The sequence below is a fragment of the Oncorhynchus masou genome, chromosome 31, assembly GCF_036934945.1.
Source record: "Oncorhynchus masou masou isolate Uvic2021 chromosome 31, UVic_Omas_1.1, whole genome shotgun sequence".
Lineage (NCBI taxonomy): Eukaryota > Metazoa > Chordata > Actinopteri > Salmoniformes > Salmonidae > Oncorhynchus > Oncorhynchus masou.
Window position 1 is genome coordinate 28,622,280 of NC_088242.1, and position 22,818 is coordinate 28,645,097.

General features: G+C 44.6%; 1 protein-coding gene across 7 annotated transcripts in view; it reads right to left on the reverse strand.

Moving 5' to 3' along the window:
* myocd (myocardin) overlaps positions 1–22,818 on the reverse strand; it is a 149,259-nt gene that overhangs the window by 13,999 nt on the left and 112,442 nt on the right. For 5 of the 7 annotated variants that reach the window (XM_064950621.1, XM_064950626.1, XM_064950625.1 and 2 more), the window contains one exon: positions 11,585–11,650. The exons of 1 other annotated variant lie outside the window; for it this stretch is intronic. In XM_064950621.1, coding sequence (XP_064806693.1) covers positions 11,585–11,650 — 66 coding nt within the window. Of the gene's footprint in view, positions 1–11,584; positions 11,651–16,955; positions 17,363–22,818 lie in introns of those variants that run through there. One more of the 7 variants, XM_064950627.1, reaches the window with a different exon arrangement.

A 22,818-nucleotide genomic window follows, 5' to 3' on the forward strand; every position in this document is an offset into this window, starting at 1 on the left:
CCGGAGCCTCCGATGATGATCGGTGGTCTGGTTCTTCCGGCGATGATCTGCTGCCCAGTTCCTCCAGTGAAGGTCCATGCACCAGGGCCGCCACCAAAGTGGAGGGATCTGCGGGCGGAGGGGGATCTACGTCCCGCTCCAGAGCCGCCGCCGTGAAGGGATGCCCACCCGGACCCTCCCCTTTAGAGTCAGGTTTTGCCTTTGTCACGCCCTGGCCGTAGAGAGGTTTTTATTCTCTATTTTGGTTAGGCCAGGGTGTGACTAGGGTGGGCATTCTAGTTTCTTTATTTCTATGTTGGTGTGGTTCCCAATCAGAGGCAGCTAGCTGTCTATCGTTGTCTTTGATTGGGGATCATATATAAGTTGTCCTTTTTGTTTGGGTTTTGTGGGTAGTTGTTTTTTGTTTAGTGTCTTCACCTGACAGGACCGTTTCGGTTTTCCCTATTTGTTATTTTTGTTTGAGTGTTTTAAGTATTAAATTTATCATGAACACTTACCACGCTGCGTTTTGATCCACTCCTTCATACGATATAGCTGTATTCCCAGTTATGTGAAATCCATAGATTAGGCACTAATTTATTTATTTAAATTGACTGATTTCCTTATTTAAACTGTAACTCAGTAAAACCTTTGACATTGTTGCATGTTGCATTATATTTTATATTATATATATATATTTTTTTTTTATGTATATTTTTTAAAATATTTTATATATATTTTTGTTGAGTGTATCAATATCAAATCATTTCTGGGTAACAATTAAGGACCTAACTGCTATATAATCTTTATTTAAATTAAAATGGTCAAAAAGAAACAAAGAGCAATTTGTCCAGCAAACACTTTTCTAGGACTCTCTGGAAGTGAACTGTGAGGGGCCTAATTGGACCAGCCTAATGGGAGGGATATGTAACCTGAAAACTAGCTGTTATTGGCAGAGGTTTGAAACTCAATTTGTTATTGGTCGATTAACTTTTCAAACGTTAACTTGTCATAATATGGTCATAACACTGTCATGACCCATATATTTACACCTGTTGTGACTTCTATTCCGTTATTTTTTGTCTGGTTATGACACCTCCATAAGAGTGTCAAACCACATTTATTCAATTCATTTCCCTGCCAAGAAATGTCCTTTCAAAGTTTGTTTCTTAATTCATCTGTTGTTGTTGCAAGGAATTCTTTACAGTCATGTTTTTTTCTCATCATATTTTAAATCACTTGTAGAAAATACACGTTATGACACTGTCATGAAGCATTATGACCATCCTGTGTCACTTTACTTGGACTAAGACAATGCACTTTAAGCCAGTTGAGCTTGCTCCTCATGCTTTGTCCTGCTCCAGCATTCATTCCAGACATCAGCAACAGAGCATTGGAGTAGGTGTAGGTATGACATCAATGTGTGCGCAATTCCAATGATAATTTAATATGTTCAATTTCAGAAAATATAAAATAAACATACTGTTGACAAGTAGCCAGACATAAAATAATGTAATATACAATATGTCACAACAGGTCTAAATGTGTGTCATGACAGTGTTTTGACCATATTATGACAGGTTATGACCATGTCATAAGGTGATGACATGGGTGTCAAGGAAAGTGTTACCAATAACTTATACCGCCTGGTGATGTCGCCAGGCAGGCCAAAACTCCCTCCCACCAAAACACACTTACATCTGATCAGGCCCTACACCCAAGCAAGGGCACTGCGTTCATCCACCTCTGGCCTGCTCGCCTCCCTACCATTGAGGAAGTACAGTTCCCGCTCAGCCCAGTCAAAACTGTTCGCTGCTCTGGCCCCCCAATGGTGGAACAAACTCCCTCACGACGCCAGGACAGCAGAGTCAATCACCACCTTCCGGAGACACCTGAAACCCCACCTCTTCAAGGAATACCTAGGATAGGATAAGTAATCCTTCTCACCACCCCCCTTAATGATTTAGATGCACTATTGTAAAGTGGCTGTTCCACTGGATGTCAGAAGGTGAATTCACCAAATTGTAAGTCGCTCTGGATAAGAGCGTCTGCTAAATGACTTAAATGTAAATGTAAATTTCAGGCGGTCTATTCAAACATCTTTTACACTAAAACGTCATTATCATAATTTTCACAATTTCACAGTATTATTCCAACCTCATAATGTGAAATAATCATAGAGTGTACAAAACATTAAGGACACCTGCTCGTTCCATGACAGACTGACCAGGTAAATCAAGTGAAAGCTATTATCCCGTATTGATGTCACTTGGTAAATCCACTTCAATCAGTGTAAATGAAAGGGAGGAAACAGGTTCAATAATGATTTTAAAGCCTTGAGACAATTAAGACATGGATTGTGTATGTGTGCCATTTAGAGGGTGAATGGGGAAGACAAAATATTTAAGTGCCTTTGAACAGGGTATGGTAGTAGGTGCCAGGAGCACCAGTTTGTGTCAAATACTGCAACGCTGCTGGGTTTTTCACGCTCAACAGTTTCCCTTGTGTGTCAAGAATGGTCCACCACCCAAAGGACATCCAGCCAACTTGACACAACTGTGGGAAGCATTGGAGTCAACATGGGCCAGTATCCCTGTGGAACGCTTTCGACACATTGTAGAGTCCATGCCACAACGAATTGAGGCTGTTCTGAGGGGAAAAGAGGGGGATGCAGCTCAATATTACGAAGGTGTCCTCAATATTTTGTATACTCAGCGTATATACACAACACAGGAAATCACGGTTTTGACTGCACTTTGCCTTTAAAAAGGTTGACTACGTTTAGTCGAGGTCCATCGGTTAGTTTTTCACCGCAGCTTAATAGCCTTATTTCCAGGCCACTAAAGAGTTAAAACACACCTTTTTCAAACTCAAAAACACATTTAAAACCAAACTCACACGTTTACGTGTCAAAAATCACACACCGGTGATTGTGAGTCACACACATCAAGATACAGGCAGATAGGTGTTACGTGCAAAGGGCATCCGATCACTCAGTGATACCTGTCGTGGCGGCTGCCTGTCTGAAGGCAGCAGAGTCTACGGGAATTATATTCTTGTGCACCAGCTCCATGGGGCCAGGTCTCAGGGCCAGTTTGTCATTGAGGTTGCATGCCAGGCGAGCTCTCTTCAGCCTCAGCTGAGCCTCCACAGACGATATGTCCCCCTCCGGGTCTACACAGCAAGCAAAACCACACTATTAACTCCCTTGACTATTAACGTTTTTGCATATGAGTTGATTAAGGCCAGTTGGACTTGCTCCTCATCTGAATCTCCAGTGGCAAAACATCCACTGACGACTTCTACGTGTCCTGGTCCGAGACCTGTTCCAAGCAGTTCTCCCAAAATGTCAGCCCTAATGCCTAAGTGTCAGAGCTGGTGAGCTGACAGACTTCCCCCACTGGATAAATACATGGGTTAGAGATGATTAAAATGGATATTGTGATATGGGTAAGACTGCCTTGCACACACACTGCCCATTAATCCTATACAAATAATCCTGGGTTGGGTTGGCCCAATATCCATTCTTCTCCTACAGTAGGATGGATAACCTGCTGTAGCCTGAGCTACTGTAGCTTGATTAAACCACTGAGAGAAATATTTACCACTGATTTGGCCAAATCGTTCGTTGATGGCTGAAATCTGGACTATGTGCAGGGAAACAATTGAATGGAATGATATTAAGCATATTTCATCGGCTCCTTCTAATTTAGAACTATTGCCGTCTCATTAAGAATTGACAGAACATTTTAAAACAACAGTTATACGCTTACATCTGCCCAGCCACAGAGTCATCATTCTGTACAGACCACAAATTATAGTTACATCTATCTAGTCCAGAGTACGGCTATTGGTTACAATCACTGATCAATATCCTTTCCAAATAGAGCAACGACTGGACTACTTTAAGAGTTAAATGACCTTCAGGAGAGAACATCCAAATACATGCCTAAAAGACAAAAAGTGAAGATAGAAAAGAACACAGCGGAATCTGATCGGTAAATTGAACAAGTGGGTGTTAAATCGAACACTTTTGAAGTGTTTATATGAGCACCACCAGAAAGTGTTTATATGAGCACCACCAGAAAGTGTTTATATGAGCACCACCAGAAAGTGTTTATATGAGCACCACCAGAAAGTGTTTATATGAGCACCACCAGAAAGTGTTTATATGAGCACCACCAGAAAGTGTTTATATGAGCACCACCAGAAAGTGTTTATATGAGCAACACCAGAAAGTGTTTATATGAGCAACACCAGAAAGTGTTTATATGAGCACCACCAGAAAGTGTTTATATGAGCACCACCAGAAAGTGTTTATATGAGCACCACCAGAAAGTGTTTATATGAGCAACACCAGAAAGTGTTTATATGAGCACCACCAGAAAGTGTTTATATGAGCACCACCAGAAAGTGTTTATATGAGCACCACCAGAAAGTGTTTATATGAGCACCACCAGAAAGTGTTTATATGAGCACCACCAGAAAGTGTTTATATGAGCAACACCAGAAAGTGTTTATATGAGCACCACCAGAAAGTGTTTATATGAGCAACACCAGAAAGTGTTTATATGAGCACCACCAGAAAGTGTTTATATGAGCACCACCAGAAAGTGTTTATATGAGCACCACCAGAAAGTGTTTATATGAGCACCACCAGAAAGTGTTTATATGAGCACCACCAGAAAGTGTTTATATGAGCACCACCAGAAAGTGTTTATATGAGCACCACCAGAAAGTGTTTATATGAGCACCACCAGAAAGTGTTTATATGAGCACCACCAGAAAGTGTTTATATGAGCACCACCAGAAAGTGTTTATATGAGCACCACCAGAAAGTGTTTATATGAGCACCACCAGAAAGTGTTTATATGAGCACCACCAGAAAGTGTTTATATGAGCACCACCAGAAAGTGTTTATATGAGCACCACCAGAAAGTGTTTAGCTTTTAACACCATCACTTTCCAACACCAGTGGCATTAAAATGGCACACTAACTCAGTGTTAAAGGTACACTGTTATGGGTTTCACTAATACCTTGCATTCAACACCTTAGAATTAGATTTTTACACGAGGTCAGTGTTAAAGGTACATCAGCCACGTAGGTACGGGGTGGGTCCGGGCCCATCCGCCCACCCAATCAAATTGGGCCCAAATTCTTTTTATACAAATATTTGTTTTATGCTCTCTTCTTGTCAGTGTTCCAAACAGGCAGAGGTGGGTAGTAACACGCTACAAGTAATGCGTTTACATGTACTTAAGTACATTTAAACTAAAGGGGAGGAGAATGGGCCAGCCAAGAAAATGAAAGACCCTTCAAAGTGTAAAGGAGCGGTTTGGAAGAGAAGGAGGACAGAGGGTAAATCCTAACTTGGCAGGGAAATGATGATTGAGTTGACTTCGGCAATTGATATCTGCACTGCTCGATCATTTATAACTCACATGATTCTTACCTGAATACCTACCTTGATGTTTAATCCCACACTGAAATGTGTCTCTTTTTGCATACTAGTAACATGATTGATAGTGACATTTCGATGTTGTTTGGCTGTTGTAACACCTACCTGATCCTCCTTGGTCTTCCATTCTGAGTACAAAATGATAGGTACATCACACTTGGTGTAAATCCTTTTAGTACGCATTCACCATAGCATGTACCTGAAATTCTATTGTGAAATAAATGTTCATTAATGCTATTGAAATTTTGATTCCAAACTCTTGAGTACCAATTACCTTTTTTTTATAAAATTGAACACACTGATACAGTAAATATTAACACAACTTTGAAAAGGACCATCATTGAAACTGTACAGCCGATGGACTTTGTTTTGATGCCAGTCTTCATTGGAGACTACCTGTGCTGGAGGGAGGACATCTGCAATTTAGCATTTTTATAAGGATCCCAATTAGCAGCTGCTAACACAGCCACTACTCTTTCTGGGGTCCACAAGATTACACTAAGTGGTTGTTCTTTATGTTTGCTGTCACAGTTTACCAGATGTAAAAAATGTGATTTGTAGCTAGTACTTACACTATGTATACACAAAAGTATGTCGACACACCTTCAAGTTAGTCGATTCGGCTATTTCAGCCACAACTGTTGCTCACGGGTGTATAACACAGAGCACACGGCCATGCAATCTCCATAGACAAACATTGGTGGTAAAATGGCCTTACTGAAGAGCTCAGTGACTTTCAATGTGGGATCTGTCACATGATGTCACCTTCCCAACAAGTCAGTTTGTCAAATTTCTGCCCTGCTAGAGCTGCCCCGATCAACTGTAAGTGCGGTTATTGTGAAATGGAAAAGTCTAGGAGCAACAACGGCTCAGCCGCCAAGTGGTAGGCCACACAAGCTCACTGAACGGGACCGCCGAGTGCTGAAGCGCAAAAAAATCATCTGTCCTCGGTTGCAACACTAACTACTGAGTTCCAAACTTCCTCTGGAAGCAACGTCAGCACAATAACTGTTTGTCGGGAGCTTCATGAAATGGGTTTCCATGGCCGAGCAGCCTCAGACAAGCCTAAGATCAACATGCGCAATGCCAAGCATTGGCTGGAGTGGTGTAAACTTCACCGCCAATAGACTCTGGAGCAGTGGAAACGCTTTCTCTGGAGTGATGAATCATGCTTCACCATCTGGCAGTCCGACGGACGAATTTGGGTTTGCCAGAACGCTACATGACCGAATGCATAGTGCCAACTGTAAAGTTGGGTGGAGGAGGAATAATGGTGTGGGGCTGTTTTTCATGGTTCAGGCTAGGCCCCTTAGCTCCAGTGAAGGGAAATATTAAGGCTACAGCATACAATGGCATTCTAGATAATTCTGTGCTTCCAACTTTGTGGCAACAGTTTGGGGAAGGCCCTTTCCTGTTTCCATGACAATGCCCCGGTGCAGAAAGCGAGGTCCTTACAAATGTTTTTTTTTCTTCGAGTTTAGTGTGGAAGAAATTGACTGGCGTGCATAGAGCCCTGACCTCAACCCCATCAAACACCTTTGGGATGAAATGGAACGTCAACTGTAAGCAAGGCCTAACCGCCCAACATCAGTGCCCGACCTCACTAATGCTCTTGTCGCTGAATGGAAGCAAGTCCCCGCAGGAATGTTCCTACATCTAGTGGAAAGCCTTCCCAGAAGAGTGGAGGCTGTTAGCGCAGCAAAGGAGGAACCAACTCCATATTAATGACCATGATTTTGGAATGAGATGTTCGACAAGCAGGTGTCCACATGTTTGTGGTCATGAATTGTAAGTCGTTTTCTGGCCGGATACTTTTTCACTCTTTACTTGAGAAAAAGAGGGCTACTTTTACTTTTACTTGAGTAAATTACAATCTAGGTGACAGTATTTGTACTTAAATGCAGATATTTCAGTACTCCACCCACCTTTTCAAACAAGGAACTATTTGTCTTTTTACCTAAATATGCAAACACCATCAGATGGAATTCCTAGCAAGCAGTGCTGGAATGATGATCCCTCTCCTGGGATGGGCGGCAGAACATAACTAACTGAAAGCAAGACGCGCAACAAGCCATAAATATGACCCCATTGAGGCATATGTCACTGTGCTTCTATGGCTATGTGTACCATGCCACTCCCTACCTCATGTGTTCATTTAGCATACAAGTCAACACACCTATATTTTCGCTTGAATTAGCTTTAAAACGGAACATTTTTATCTTTGCCCCATGAAAAAATGTGTAGAATTGCATAATTGCAAACAAATGGCTGGCTACAGTACTGAGGTACACCTATGGTGTTCACTGATACCTTTACAGAAAATTCTCCAGTGTTAAATCCACAGAGACTGTTATGTTTAACACTGGTTCATTGTCTATATGGGTCCACACTTTTCAGTTAAAATAGCAAACTGTTTGGTGTGAAGCCTTATTTGCATATTTCCCAGTGTCTTGCCTTTTGAGTAACTTGTAGAGTTATCACCCATGACTGTATTTGTGACAGAGACATGGTTGTTTCATTCATCCATTTTCAGTCCAGTGGCCTTCACCAAGTGTGATCCTAAATGAATATGTTATCATGAAATTGTATTCCATGTAATTGTAATATAAAACAACACATCATTTATAAGGCCTAGTTTTACCCTAATACAATGGCCTGCCACTCATGGTATACAGGTCACATCAGGCCTGCAAGTCACATTGTGCTGTGATGTGTAATTCCTTTTGAAATCCAGCCAGAGTGGGGATATCCAACATTAAGAATTTTATACACCCACAACCTGCATTCAGAATGGCTGCTGGGTTGGGAAGACTAAGACATGAGACTACTTAAAGCATTTAAACTGGAACAACCAGTTCAGTAACGGGTGCAATACATCCAAGTAACATTGGATTTGTTTATCAAAATGTATGTTATATATATTTGACTAGCATAAGATTAATCAATCAATCAATGTACATGCAAAAACATAGATATTGAAACAAACAATTGTAAAAATCAACCTGAAACAGACCATGCTGAGAAATATAATAATGATGGTCATGGTTGTGGTTTAACACTGGTTATTAACACCAACACTGGCATTATTTTACAATCAATGAGTGTTAATTTAACACAGAGTAAATTTAACAACTGAATCAACTCTAGAAATGTTACACTGAAAATCCAACACTGGGTAACACTGGCCTATTTGACACCCTGATTGAACAACAGTATTTTTAAGAACATCTTAAAAAGCAATACCAGGGGTTTCATAGTGGCACAAAGTAACACCACATCATCACCAATACTGGGACGGCAGGGTAGCCTAGTGGTTAGAGCGTTGGACTAGTAATCGAAAGGTTGCAAGTACGAGCTGACAAGGTACAAATATGTCGTTCTGCCCCTGAACAGGCAGTTAACCCACTGTTCCTAGGCCGTCATTGAAAATAAGAATTTGTTCTTAACTGACTTGCCTAGTAAAATAAAGGTAAAATAAAAAAATACTGCCCTCACCAGGATATGAACACGGGCGATTTTGCTGTGAAGGAAGGCAGTAAGAAAGGAAAGGTAGAAGGAAGGAAGGAAAGATGTATGAGCAATTGACTAGTGCCTTCTGTGTCCTTCCCTAGAGGATACAGGGATCACCTGCTGGCCTGGTCTGTCCTGGCATAGCAGTGGTCATGTTGCTAACCAGCCACATGGGATGCGATGGTGAGATCGCCGTCTGCTAATACACCATCTGCCCCGGCCTGTCACTCACTGTGTCCGCTTCTCTCGCTCTGACTCGCACATGATTCTAGCCTGACATAAGGGCTGCAGAAGCTTTATAGAGATGCATGAAGACTACATAAAAGAATCTCCAGCACAACACAGCTCCTTCATATCAACTCTCCACGTAATATAGAGTCTGTACAAACAACATATAACAACACTCTCCGTGACGTTCGAGCTGCAGATTACATCACTCTCCAAATGCAACAATTTAAGCACTGTCCAGACACTGAATAACAACACAGCAGGGCATTAGTGTTTTTACACAGCTCTCCAGACTATTATCTCTTATAGAAACATACCCTGTGGTAGGACTCAGTCTACTTTACAGTTGGCACCAAGTCAAAACCTCCTAAAGCTAAACTAAAACCCACTATTTACTTTCTGTCTTATTTAAACCTCACTTCAGATCCCAATCCTATGTGCAGTATATGGTGCTATTAACGCAGTAGAATAAACTATACAGTACTAATCATAGTTTTTCCATTGGCCCTATGGAATAAAGAAAAAGCACCACATCTAGGGAAATGGAGATTTGTGGTGAAACGACACACTTATCGTGTTAGAGGAGTAGAGGACTTAGAGTGTGTGTGTGTGTGCACGTGGACCCTTCCTTCTCTGCCAACCACACGTCAGATTGAGAGGCAGTGTCTCACTCTGTGTGTGTGTGTGTGTGTGTGTGTGTGTGTGTGTGTGTGTGTGTGTGTGTGTGTGTGTGTGTGTGTGTGTGTGTGTGTGTGTGTGTGTGTGTGTGTGTGTGTGTGTGTGCGTGCGTGCGTGGGTGGGTGTGTGTGGGTGAGTGCCAGTGTGTGGACTCTTCCTCAGCCAGCCACAAGCCAGAGAGCCCTGAGAGGCCGAAGCAGCACTCTGGGATACTAATAAACACCAGATGTTCCCTGGGTAATATATACACACACCCTACGCCGTGTCCATCTCACACACATGCAATCACACACGCACACACCTGTGCACACAATACTGATAATGGTATTCCGTCAAAAATGATTGACATTGAAAAACAATATGATTAAATATGAGCCTTATTTACATAATAACACTGCACAGAATGAGAAATCACATTCTCTCTCCATCACACTGTGAGAGGCTTGGATTTGGCTGGTCCCTTGTCCTGTGAAGGATAATACATTGTGTGTGTTTGTGTGTGTGTGCAACCAGTGGTAAGTGTGCGAGGGAACGGAATCCAGAGGCCCAGCATGGCCTATCAGTTTCTGGGAGTCTGCCGGAGATAAAGCAGCTAGGGGAAACGTGATTGGTTGACAGGGCAAATACTATTTCAGAAGAATTTTTCGATTGGCCGTTTATCTGCTGATTGTATGCGAGAGGTCCGCAGTACACATGGAAAGGGTTTTTGAAGATTTCTCTGAGTGCCGTCTATTAACACACATTCATGGGCACCCCCCCCTCCACACACACACACACACACACACACACACACACACACACACACACACACACACACACACACACACACACACACACACACACACACACACACACACACACACACACACACACACACACACACACACACACACACACACACACTGTGGCAGTGCTAGGCCTCTGGATTGAATTCCCCCTGCACACACACTTACCACTGGTTATCTCACTGCTGGAGCCCCAGTGAAACGAATGTCAAACCGTGCCAGAGAGATAGCAGTCAACAACCCTCCCTACTACTCTACAACCCCCTAACCCCAGCCTGCAGCCGGTTTATAAATACTCATACAAGTGCCCTCACACAGGCTACAACTCTGGGCTGTATAGTGGAGATGACTCGCGACTGGCTTCTCTCACAGACGTTAGCCAGTTTGTAATGTAGCCCTACATTTATGAGCAGATGAAATATACCTGTTTCGTGGGTGTGTATGTGTGTGTGTGTGTGTGTCCCTTTCTACCTACCTGTCTCCCTGCCTGTTTGTCTGTCTGTCGGATACTCCCTTACTGTCTCACTGTGCAAGATGATTCATGACTTCCACATAGATCACAGAGGTGATCATATATCCGCTATAACATATTATGGGGTTAGAGGTTTAGATCCTAGATCAGCTTAAACATTGTGGTATCAGGATAGATGGGTCTCTGGTTACAGTGTTAAGGACTACGTTGTGTTATCATGAGGTAAGTGCGTCAGCTTGTAGAAGCGAGGCCCATGTAGCGTGTCGTGTTTCATCGCCGTTGTCAGTTGCAAGTTAAATGTCTCTCTTTTTCTCTCGCTCTTTCTCTCTCACTATAGTATTGCAGTACATGGTGTCACACACACTTATGAGCGTGTGTGTGTGTGTGTGTGTGTGTGTGTGTGTGTGTGTGTGTGTGTGTGAGTGTGTGTGTACACATGCACATGACTCCGTGTGTAAAAGAGTGTTACTCACGAGGCATGATGCCTTGGTCTGCAAGCTGCTCTCGAGTCCTCCTCTGCTGAAGTCTTAACTGCAGAACTATAGGGGGAGAGATGGAGAAGGGAGGGAGACAGAGAGATGAGGGAGGGAGGGAGACAGAGAGATGAGGGAGGGAGGGAGACAGAGAGATGAGGGAGGGAGGGAGACAGAGAGATGAGGGAAGGGCAGAAAAGGGCGAGGGAAGGAGATACAGAGGAGGGGTAGAGAGACTGAGTATGCTACTAATGTCAGATGAGTACCATAGCAGCAGAGAAAGTATAGTTATGGTTGTGTGACGGTTAGAGAATCGGGTTTGACAGTTTCATGAAGCAACATCAACGAAGTTTCAGTGATAGAACACACCACTGTTTAAAAGTTCTCAAAGTTCTGATGCTCCCGTCCTCAAAACAAGCTTCATGTCAACCTCTCTGTGTGCCAACCTCTCTGTGTGCCAACCTCTCTGTGTGCCAACCTCTCTGTGCGGTAATGACGTAGAAGAGTTGCACAGACACACAAAACAAGGAAGAAATGGCACTGTGGGCTGACAAATATTTCTGTGAACAGGATGCAGGGAATGATGAACACAGCTCCTGGCCTTTAAACAGATCTGCTAGGCAGTGTGTGGTCTGTCAGGGTCTCTCTGTGTTCTGACAAACACACTGGTCCATAACCTCAGCTGGAGGGTCTCACAGTGGCACCCTGGCATATTGTGGTATGATGCGTTCTTTCTCTGTGGATCTACTGATTCTCGTTGTGTTTCTCTTTAGGCTTATCACTCTTTAGCTGCTCTGGGGTTGGAGTGGACCGTTGACTGGACAGAGCTGCTACGTAGCCTCAGAGATCTGTTTTATCAATTCGCCATGGGAACACTGTGACACATACCGAGCGATGTTTGAGGAGTGGTGGACACTACCGATTAAACGTTTTTGGTTGAGAGAATGCCAAGAGTGTGCAAAGCTGTCATCAAGGTAAAGTGTGGCTATTTGAAGAATCTAAAATCTAAAATCTGTTTTGATTTGTTTAACATTTTGGGGGGTTACTACATGATTCCATATGTGTTATTTCATAGTTTTGATGTCTTCACTATTATTCTACAATGTAGAAAATAGTCAAATGAAAGAAAAACCCTTGAATGCTGTTCGAAAAGTTTGGACCAGTAGTGTGTGTGTTGGTCTGTGTGTGTGTGTGTGTGTGTGTGTGTGTGTGTGTGTGTGTGTGTGTGTGTGTGTGTGTGTGTGTGTGTGTGTGTGTGTGTGTGGTTTGGCTTTATCTCTCCCTCCTCTCAGGCCATCTACTTCTGTTTAATAATGACACACACTTCTCTAAACATCTGGTTGAGTTTACATCCCCGAGCCGTAACCTCCTGACCTGTACATCAGATGGCAAGAGCACAGCCATTCACTCTGACAGGACCCTGTGACAAAGTATGTCACAGATACGTTTCAAGTCTAGAGCAAACCATTTTTCAGTATAGTAACCCTTCGAATTACTTTGAATCTCTCTCTTTAGCTCCTCGCTTCCTCTCTCTTTCCGTCAAGGGATCGGTAACCCACCGCACTGGATCCCAGCCAGGTTTAACACCTTATGGATCTCCAAATATCTGATTCATATCTTCTAAACAGCTCATAAATAGCCCGTCCAATTGTCAAAAGGGCCCATGTCAGGAGAGTCTGTTCACTGCTCTGGTGATCTCAATTACTGACAGAAATGTCGATCAGTCTAATCAAATCAAAATGATTCCTGGAGCAAAAAGACACGGCAACACAGTCATAACGACCATGGCACAGCTGTTGTCAAAGCAGCTGCGATGCTCCTGGAGAGGTCAAAGGGTATAGTTAAGGGTTTCCTCTAAAGAGGAGCTCCCCAAACAAGACTACGGTTTCCAACATTTTTTTAACCTGAGCTCTCTCTCTCTCTCTCTCTCTCTCTCTCTCTCTCTCTCTCTCTCTCTCTCACTCTCTCTCTCTCTCTCTCTCTCTCTCTCACTCTCTCACTCTCTCTCTCTCACTCTCTCACTCTCTCTCTCTCTCTCTCTCTCTCTCTCTCTCTCTCTCTCTCTCTCTCTCACTCTCTCTCTCTCTCTCTCTCCCACTCTCTCTCTCTCTCTCTCTCTCTCTCTCTCTCTCTCTCTCTCTCTCTCTCTCACTCTCTCTCTCTCAGAAATGTCGATCAGTCTAATCAAATCAAAATGATTCCTGGAGCAAAAAGACACGGCAACACAGTCATAACGACCATGGCACAACTGTTGTCAAAGCAGCTGCGATGCTCCTGGAGAGGTCAAAGGGTATAGTTAAGGGTTTCCTCCCCAAACAAGACTACGGTTTCCAACATTTTTTTAACCTGAGCTCTCTCTCTCTCTCTCTCTCTCTGTATCTCTCTCTCTCTCTCTGTCTCTCTCTCTCTCACTCTCTTTCTCTCTCTCTCTGTATCTCTCTCTCTCTCTCTCTCTCTCACTCTCTCTTTCTCTCTCTCTCACTCTCTCTCTCTCTCTCTCTCTCTCTCTCTCTCACTCTCTCTCTCTAACGTCTTCCACACATTCACTCACAGTGCCAATAAACACGCACCCTTCTGCTTCCACACACTGTTTAATTTATGGCATTAGGGCCAATCATTTTCAGATCCATCCTCACCCTGTCCTTTGCGATTCTTGGAAGTGTGGTGCCTGTCAGTGTGTAACAGAGTTGGCTCTGAGCTGAGTTATAGTTACTTCCCTGCTTTATATTACCAACAACTGGCCCTCTGAAACCCCACAGAGATAGCACAGACACACCAGCGCTACGGTTACAACTCTGTTCAGGGAGAGAGAGCTATCGAGATACAATACACTGTGTTTACGTAGGGAAGCTTGGTGTTCCAACTGCCAGGTCGCAGTTAAATAAAGGTGAAAAAATAAATGTAAAAAATCATTAACATGCTAGATGGACATTACTGGAACGTTATACCAGGGTTTACAACAAGGTTATGTTAACCCTAAACCTAAACCTAGCTCCTAACCCTAACCATTAACGCAATTCTAATCCCAACACTAATTCCAACATTAACCCTCAACCCCCTAGAAGTAGCATTTGACCTGGTGGGGACTAACAAAATGTCCCCAGACGGTAAGAATTGTGGGGGACTTCTGCTCCCCACTAGAATAGTTAAACATATCCACGTCCCCTAGGACCCCTCTGAGATCCTTATCCCTCGCTGCTAGAATATCTCACCCGTAGTAGTTCCCATAGCTTATTGTTGTCGGCGTGAGCATGGAGCTGGCAGTAGTAGAGTTGGGAGTTTGAGTCCAGCATAGGTCACTAAATAAATGTGTTAACTGCGTGTTCACACAAGCCTCTCTCTCCTTGACAGCCAATGAGCCACGGACCGAGAACATTTCAAATGTCATTTCTTGTCCTGGCGACATCCATTTCGATTGACTGGCCAACTTCCTCTAATAAACTGGAACTCCGAACACATAATATACATGAAAGGGCTGTAACATTACATCACAACAACAAAAAACACGTCACCAACTGTAATAACCTCAGCCAGGCTCTCCGTCTCTCTCCGTCTCTCTCTCTCTCTCTCTCTCTCTCTCTCTCTCTCTTTCTCTGACCCAGCATGTCAGACTAAACAGTCTCCCCACATCAGCAGTGCAGTAATAACTGGTCTATCAGCCTAATGTGTGTTACACAGCAACACCAAAACACCAAATCCCTGAGCCGCTGCCGTGTGAAAGTCTCTCTCTCTCTGACCATACCACTACAATGACTTCAGCCCTTACATCTCACTCTCTCCCCCCAGAGCCCAGAGGTCATTTCCCAGCGCGCGGTTGCTGGTCTAAACAACACAGAGGAAAAGCACAATTTGGCCTGCGATTGCTGGTAAGCAATTACCGCGTCGAGTGCAGAGAGATTTGCACTGGAGTCAAATGAAGAGAGAGAAAGAGAGTTGGCAAAAGCCTTTCAAGTATTGTTGTTCCCTACGTTTTGTTCACAGTGAAATGAATCACTGGATAAAATGCTGCTTGACTATAAACCGTGTGTATCAAACTGTGACAGCAGGACATGGAGAAAGTCCCAAGCATTAGACTGGCTGTGTCTCTGGCTGTCAGTGACATTCCCTTCAGAGAGGGGGCAGTATTGTTCACAGTACAGACATATACATAGAGACAAAAGTTGCAAGATAAAGAGTAGACTGCATATACAGGAGACATGGAGAGAGGAGAGAGAGATGGAGAGAGACGTTTGTATGTGTATGTGTGTGTTTAAGTGTATGAGAAAGAACAGAGATAGAGGGAGATACAAGGAGAAGCCCGAACAGCTGCTGTGTGTTAGAAGGGTTTAAAATCAGTACTGTAGTCCACACTGTTCTGAGACAGGCAGGTAAGGTCACCAACACACACCACACATAAACATGCGCACACACACACCGCTCTCATCACAGTCTAATGCTGACAACCTTTAACCTCCCACTACTCTTTCTTCAAAAGCAAACAAGTAAGTGAACCTGTACAAGAGAACTCTTGTAAACAAGTGCACAAGGTTGGGGTCGATTCCAATTCAATTCAAATATATTATTTTCAATGAGGATTTTAGCTGTTCTTGAACTGGAATTTTAGTTCACGTCCCGAATGAACAAAATCTAAATGGGATTGATCCCAACCACACACGTACCCGGGGTCACGTGTTTTGACTTCTACGAGCGGCTCAATAACAAAGCACCTATACACCAGAGCATCCACAGAGCAGAGCAACGTGATGAAAGGGTGTCACCTCTAACGGGTGGTATCCTCCATCAACTCTGTGATGACGGAGTCCCTCTGCTCCTCCTCCACAACATTATCAGCCAGGCCCTACTAAATTACACACACCTGTCACCCAACCTCCCTCATCCTGCTGGTACGTCTCTGTGCTCTGCTGAACGGGAGGCAACGCCAATCACACTCTACCACAGATGAAGCATAAAGAAAGAGCATGTACCTGTACTACTGTACACTATCAACAAAATACAAGTACAGATGGTGGGACAATGGCACTGAAACAAATACATGTTCCTTATTCCACGCCAGTGCAAACATTGTATCATATGTTAGAGGCCGTTCATGCAGTACATCAACAAAGTGCCAGTCCAAAGGGTTGGATGGACAAATGAATGGACAATTGCATAGGTGATTACCGATAGGTGAGTAGACATGAAAAGACACACACACACACCCACACACACACACACACACACACACACACACACACACACACACACACACACACACACACACACACACACACACACACACACACACACACACACACCCACACACACACCCACACACACACACACACACACACACACACGCACGCACACACACACACACAGTATAGGATCTTACCTGATCTAAACTTGCTTCGTATCAGTATGGAGTGTTCAGAGCCCAGTAGAGTCATAATGTCCCAGTATGGTTCCAGTGTTCAGAAGGGAAAAATTAAACGGGCACAAGCGACGGGACAGGACACACAATTTCACTTCAATGACCCTGCCTCTTCCTGGGAGACCGAGACCGAGACCAGAGCTGGCCAAACGCTCGTCATCAACAACGCAACAGCTATTACAAGAAAAGAAGAAAAAACGGTGGTGTAGCTCTCGTATCTCTTCACTCCTCTCTCTCTCTCTCTCTCTCTCTATTCTCTTCTCTATCTCACTCCTTCTCTCTCCCGAGGGTAGCTGTGGGAGTCGGACAGTGAGGCAGACAGCCAGGCTTTGGTCCCATGTAGCTCTGAGCTCTGAGTCTCCACGCCAGAGAGAGTAAGTAGAGTGATATGCCCTCTGCTGGGAGGAGCTAACCACTGAGGCTTCCCATAGCCCCTCCCACAGTTCCCCTAACCCCTCCTCCAGTAGGTAATGATGTCCTCTGCACAGAGGGACTAGGAACTAAAAGTTCCAGTAGCTCCTCCTCCTAGGGAGAGGGAGCCAAGAGGACTCCAGGCTGGTGGGCTGGACTGGAGACTCCCCCAGACCTTCTGAATATGTTACTGCTCTGACACAGACATGCTGAGACACACACAGATACATGTACATAGACAAACAAGCTGATATACTGACTGTACACAGACACACAACCCCCACCCCAACAAAACATACACAATTCCTTTAGACTATCACACAAGGGAGGAATATAAAGCTTTAAAAAAAAGGCACACTACCTGTGTCATAATGACTGACATTGATGTGTACAGTGAGAAGTAGTATGACTCTCTGGTCGATAATCAACAAGGCTTCCCTTCCTCCATCTCCCACATACCAGCCTAGCATTTGTCAGTTTCTGTTCTCTCTCTCTCTCTCTCTCTCTCTCTCTCTCTCTCTCTCTCTCTCTCTCTCTCTCTCTCTCTCTCTCTCTCTCTCTCTCTCTCTCTCTCTCTCTCTCTCTCTCTCTCTCTCTCTCTCTCTCTCTCTCTCTCTCTCTCTCTCTCTCTCTCTCTCTCTCTCTCTCTCTCTCTCTCTCTCTCTCTCTCTCTCTCAACACACACACCAATCTGAGCTGTGTGCCTGCTCTCCTCAGAGACGACATTGAAAGCTCCCCAACAACTGTTTTAAAGATCATTCAGGGCTAGTCTTACACAACTCTCAACACTCAACCCGCTCACATCATCACTCACCTCTCCATTCCCAGCTCCTCGAGGCCTCGTTCAGCTCAGATCATATACACTGACATACAGCTACAAAACGTTCTTTACTCAACTACACTCACAGAGGCCTTGCATCGGGAGCTTCAGCTAACGGCAGACTCCTAGGACATCTTAGTTCAGTTCCACGTGGTCGTAGCTGGTGTCCATGGCTGCTGTTGGTCTGACAGGGCAGCAGGTGTTAGTGTGTGTGTTGTTTCAGAAGGCTACTGTTCTTCTCCCTGCAGATGAATAATCCTTCACCGACTACAGCTGGGAATGTGGCTGAACGCTCCTGATGCCACTGTCACTGTGCCTTAGCCTTGGCTGTTCCCATCTCTGGGTCCTACAGGGTCTGGCCCAGTTCATACACAGCTGCAAGCTGCACACATCAAACCCATCCAAAGTAAAAAACACAGTGTCGGATAGACTACATCTCCTCACAATGAAACTCCTAGAACCCCAGCGGAACATTTTTATACAAAAGGCTACTTGGGTTTAATGACTAAGGAATTCATACATGCGAGCTAGACACACATGTTTATTAATTTAAAACAATAAATGACATTGAATTGAAAATCGTAGCTGCTGGCCATGGCTATGACGTGTGTTGGACTGGACTCTCATAGACTTACAATAGTAAAGTCAAATATTTATGTAAGGACATCTTGGGCTGCAAATCCACTGGGTTCCCTCTGACAGTCCTGGGCACTCAGTGCCTTACACACGCGCACGCACACACACACACACACACACACACACACACACACACACACACACACACACACACACACACACACACACACACACACACACACACACACACACACACACACACACACACACACACACACACACACACACACACACACACACACACACACACACACACACAGCTCCTGGCCTCCCTAATTAGCAGGTGAGAGTGCTTAAAGGGAGGGTTGGTGGTTGGGTCTGACAGTGTACACACAGCATGGGAGGGAGATTCCTGGGGAGGTCACCCAGTCCTGGACTAATTCTCCCCTTTAATTGGGCCGTGTGTCAACGGACGTGACAAGTCTCATCTGACCTGTCTGGAGCCTCCGTATACTCTGTGTGTGTGTGTGGTGTGTGTCTCCTCAGGAAGAGATTCATTACCTTGGGGTTCTGATTTATGTTTGTGTACATAGTACAGCATTAACTGGCCAACAGACCCTCTACACAGTATAATGGTCATTTTAGATACTCTACACTATCATAATACAAGTCATGTGTACCAATAACATACAGTACTGTTTTTCAGCAAGGTTAATCAAGAACTACACTAGTGCAGACAGCTTTATCAAAAAAGGAATATTATGAACATTTAGTGTACACTTGCTTTCTAGTGTTACAGATACAGGGGGAAATGTCTCATTTAAAAGTTGAGAGTTCAAAAACAATGGAATCATTTGTAGTGAGAATTATGTATAAAACCTAGGATGGACTTTGACACAATGACTAGTAAGACAAATCAACAATAACGTTTGCATGGATGAACTGTACAGAACAGTTTCTTTCATTTCAAAACAATGGCACTAACCCAGCCTTTGTTCATTTCATGACACTCTTAGAAGTAAAGGTGCCTGGAAGAACCTTCTGGCTTGCCACACCGGCGGAACCTTTCCAGCTGAAAAAGGGGTCTTTGAGGAACCCTTTGGAACCTTTTTGTGATGGGAGGGGTTTCATTTGTAATAATATAGAGGTGGCAGCCTATCAGATTGGAGGCGTGACTTTCACATAGTTATTTTTGGTCAACCGTTAGCGTAAATGTAATGGTGTTAAGTTTGTACAATGCAAGTTCAAATGTTCCTTGAATATTTATGCATGTTACATATTCTAATATAGTATTAACATTGCTGATTCCCACTTTGGGATTTGCATAGGCTCTTGAGGAAGTCATACAGCTCTGTCAGCCTCACTGAAGCTACAAATCTGTCCGTGTTTAACCTTAACATGTGATGACAATACAACAGAACAGGTGAACAGGAATGACATGTACTAAGCCACGCCTCAATTAAAGGCTTCCCCCAGGAGCCCCTCAACTAACCAAGGTGCAAATATCAACTATTGACAAGCAATTGTTACTTGAGGAACTCCAGGGTTTCTCGAGTCCCCAATATTTCTTAGAGTGTACACTGCATAGTGCATTACTGGGACCCAGTTTTTCCCCTGAAAATAGCCACTGATATGAAGTATTGCATGCTTCACATCTTTGACATACAGCATCTCTGTGCATGGATTCCAGTTGTCCCTCGGCCATTTGTCAACCAGTGTATGTAAAGGAAGTGTGGTGGATTGTAGTAGTCTGAATCATAGCACAAGTGTTTTATACCATGGTAACTATCCTCTCCCTGCTCCCTATCCTCCCTCCTCCTCTGGTCCCCCAGAGGGAGTGAGGAGAAGCAGCAGCCTGCTGGGCTGTGAGGCAGACTGGAGACTAGAGACAGAAAAGCAAAGGAAATCACTGTGTCTCCCCTAGAGGAGACCTGAGCCAGGGTGAGGGAGGAGAGGAGATGCAGTAGAGGGGAGAGGAGGGGAAGGAGAGAGTGAGAGAGGAAGGGGAGAGGAGGCCAGAGTGAGTGAAGAGGTTTGTCATGGCAGAAGTGGCCTGGAGACGGTGGGGGGTCTGAGGTGTGTATGTCTGTCTGCAAGCGTGCGTCGGTGTGTGTGCGTATATATTTCCAACTGTTCAGGCATGTGTGTGTGTTTCTGTGTGTATGTGTAGGGGAGGGCAGACATAGCAGCCGTCCCAGCCCTAACAGCAGCAGCTGGCTCTTATCTGTCTGAGAGCCATAGGATCTCCGTTTCAGACGGGACTCCTTTAATGGCTACACCCCCTCTGCTTACTGTCCCTGGCCAGGCCCACAGTACCAGAGAAACATGTACACTCTCCTCAGGTAAACACTCCCAGAGGAGGACCAATTAAATCATATATCAGAAACACAAGCCACACAGGACTACCAGGCTGGTTTACATAGAAGTCACACAGGACTTCCAGGCTGGTTTACATAGAAGCCACGCAGGACTACCAGGCTGGTTGACATAGAAGCCACGCAGGACTACCAGGCTGGTTTACATAGAATCCATGCAGGACTACCAGGCTGGTTTACACAGAAGTCACACAGGACTACCATGCTGGTTTACATAGATGCCACACAGGACTACCAGGCTGGTTTACGCAGAAGCCATGCAGGACTACCAGGCTGGTTTACATAGAAGCCACACAGGACTACCAGGCTGGTTTACACAGAAGCCACGCAGGACTACCAGGCTGGTTTACATAGAAGTCACGCAGGACTACCAGGCTGGTTTACATAGAAGCCACGCAGGACTACCAGGCTGGTTGACATAGAAGCCACGCAGGACTACCAGGCTGGTTTACATAGAATCCATGCAGGACTACCAGGCCGGTTTACACAGAAGTCACGCAGGACTACCAGGCTGGTTTACATAGAAGTCACGCAGGACTACCAGGCTGGTTTACATAGAAGTCATGCAGGACTACCAGGCTGGTTTACATAGAAGCCACGCAGGACTACCAGGCTGGTTGACATAGAAGCCACACAGGACTACCAGGCTGGTTTACATAGAATCCATGCAGGACTACCAGGCTGGTTTACACAGAAGTCACGCAGGACTACCAGGCTGGTTTACATAGAAGCCATGCAGGACTACCAGGCTGGTTTACATAGAAGCCACGCAGGACTACCAGGCTGGTTTACACAGAAGCCACGCAGGACTACCAGGCTGGTTTACATAGAAGTCACGCAGGACTACCAGGCTGGTTTACATAGAAGTCATGCAGGACTACCAGGCTGGTTTACAGAGAAGCCACGCAGGACTACCAGGCTGGTTGACATAGAAGCCACACAGGACTACCAGGCTGGTTTATATAGAATCCATGCAGGACTACCAGGCTGGTTTACACAGAAGTCACGCAGGACTACCAGGCTGGTTTACATAGAAGCCATGCAGGACTACCAGGCTGGTTTACACAGAAGCCACGCAGGACTACCAGGCTGGTTTACATAGAAGTCACGCAGGACTACCAGGCTGGTTTACATAGAAGTCACGCAGGACTACCAGGCTGGTTTACATAGAAGTCATGCAGGACTACCAGGCTGGTTTACATAGAAGTCACGCAAGACTACCAGGCTGGTTTACATAGAAGTCACGCAGGACTACCAGGCTGGTTGACATAGAAGTCACGCAAGACTACCAGGCTGGTTTACATAGAAGTCACGCAAGACTACCAGGCTGGTTTACATAGAAGCCACGCAGGACTACCAGGCTGGTTTACATAGAAGTCACGCAGGACTACCAGGCTGGTTTACACAGAAGTCACGCAGGACTACCAGGCCGGTTTACTATACATCACCATTGCAAATGACATGGAAACAAGGAAATCTCAGAAAATAGTGTTTTAGAGTCTCCTGTTACTCCTATTACAGTACATGTGTTATCTGGGAAGAGAGGGACACTGCAAGGTGATAATAGGTCTGATTTTAGGCTGGATTAGTCAACACTGATAGGCCTGAGAATGATTCATACTTTTATCAGAGCAAATCGGCC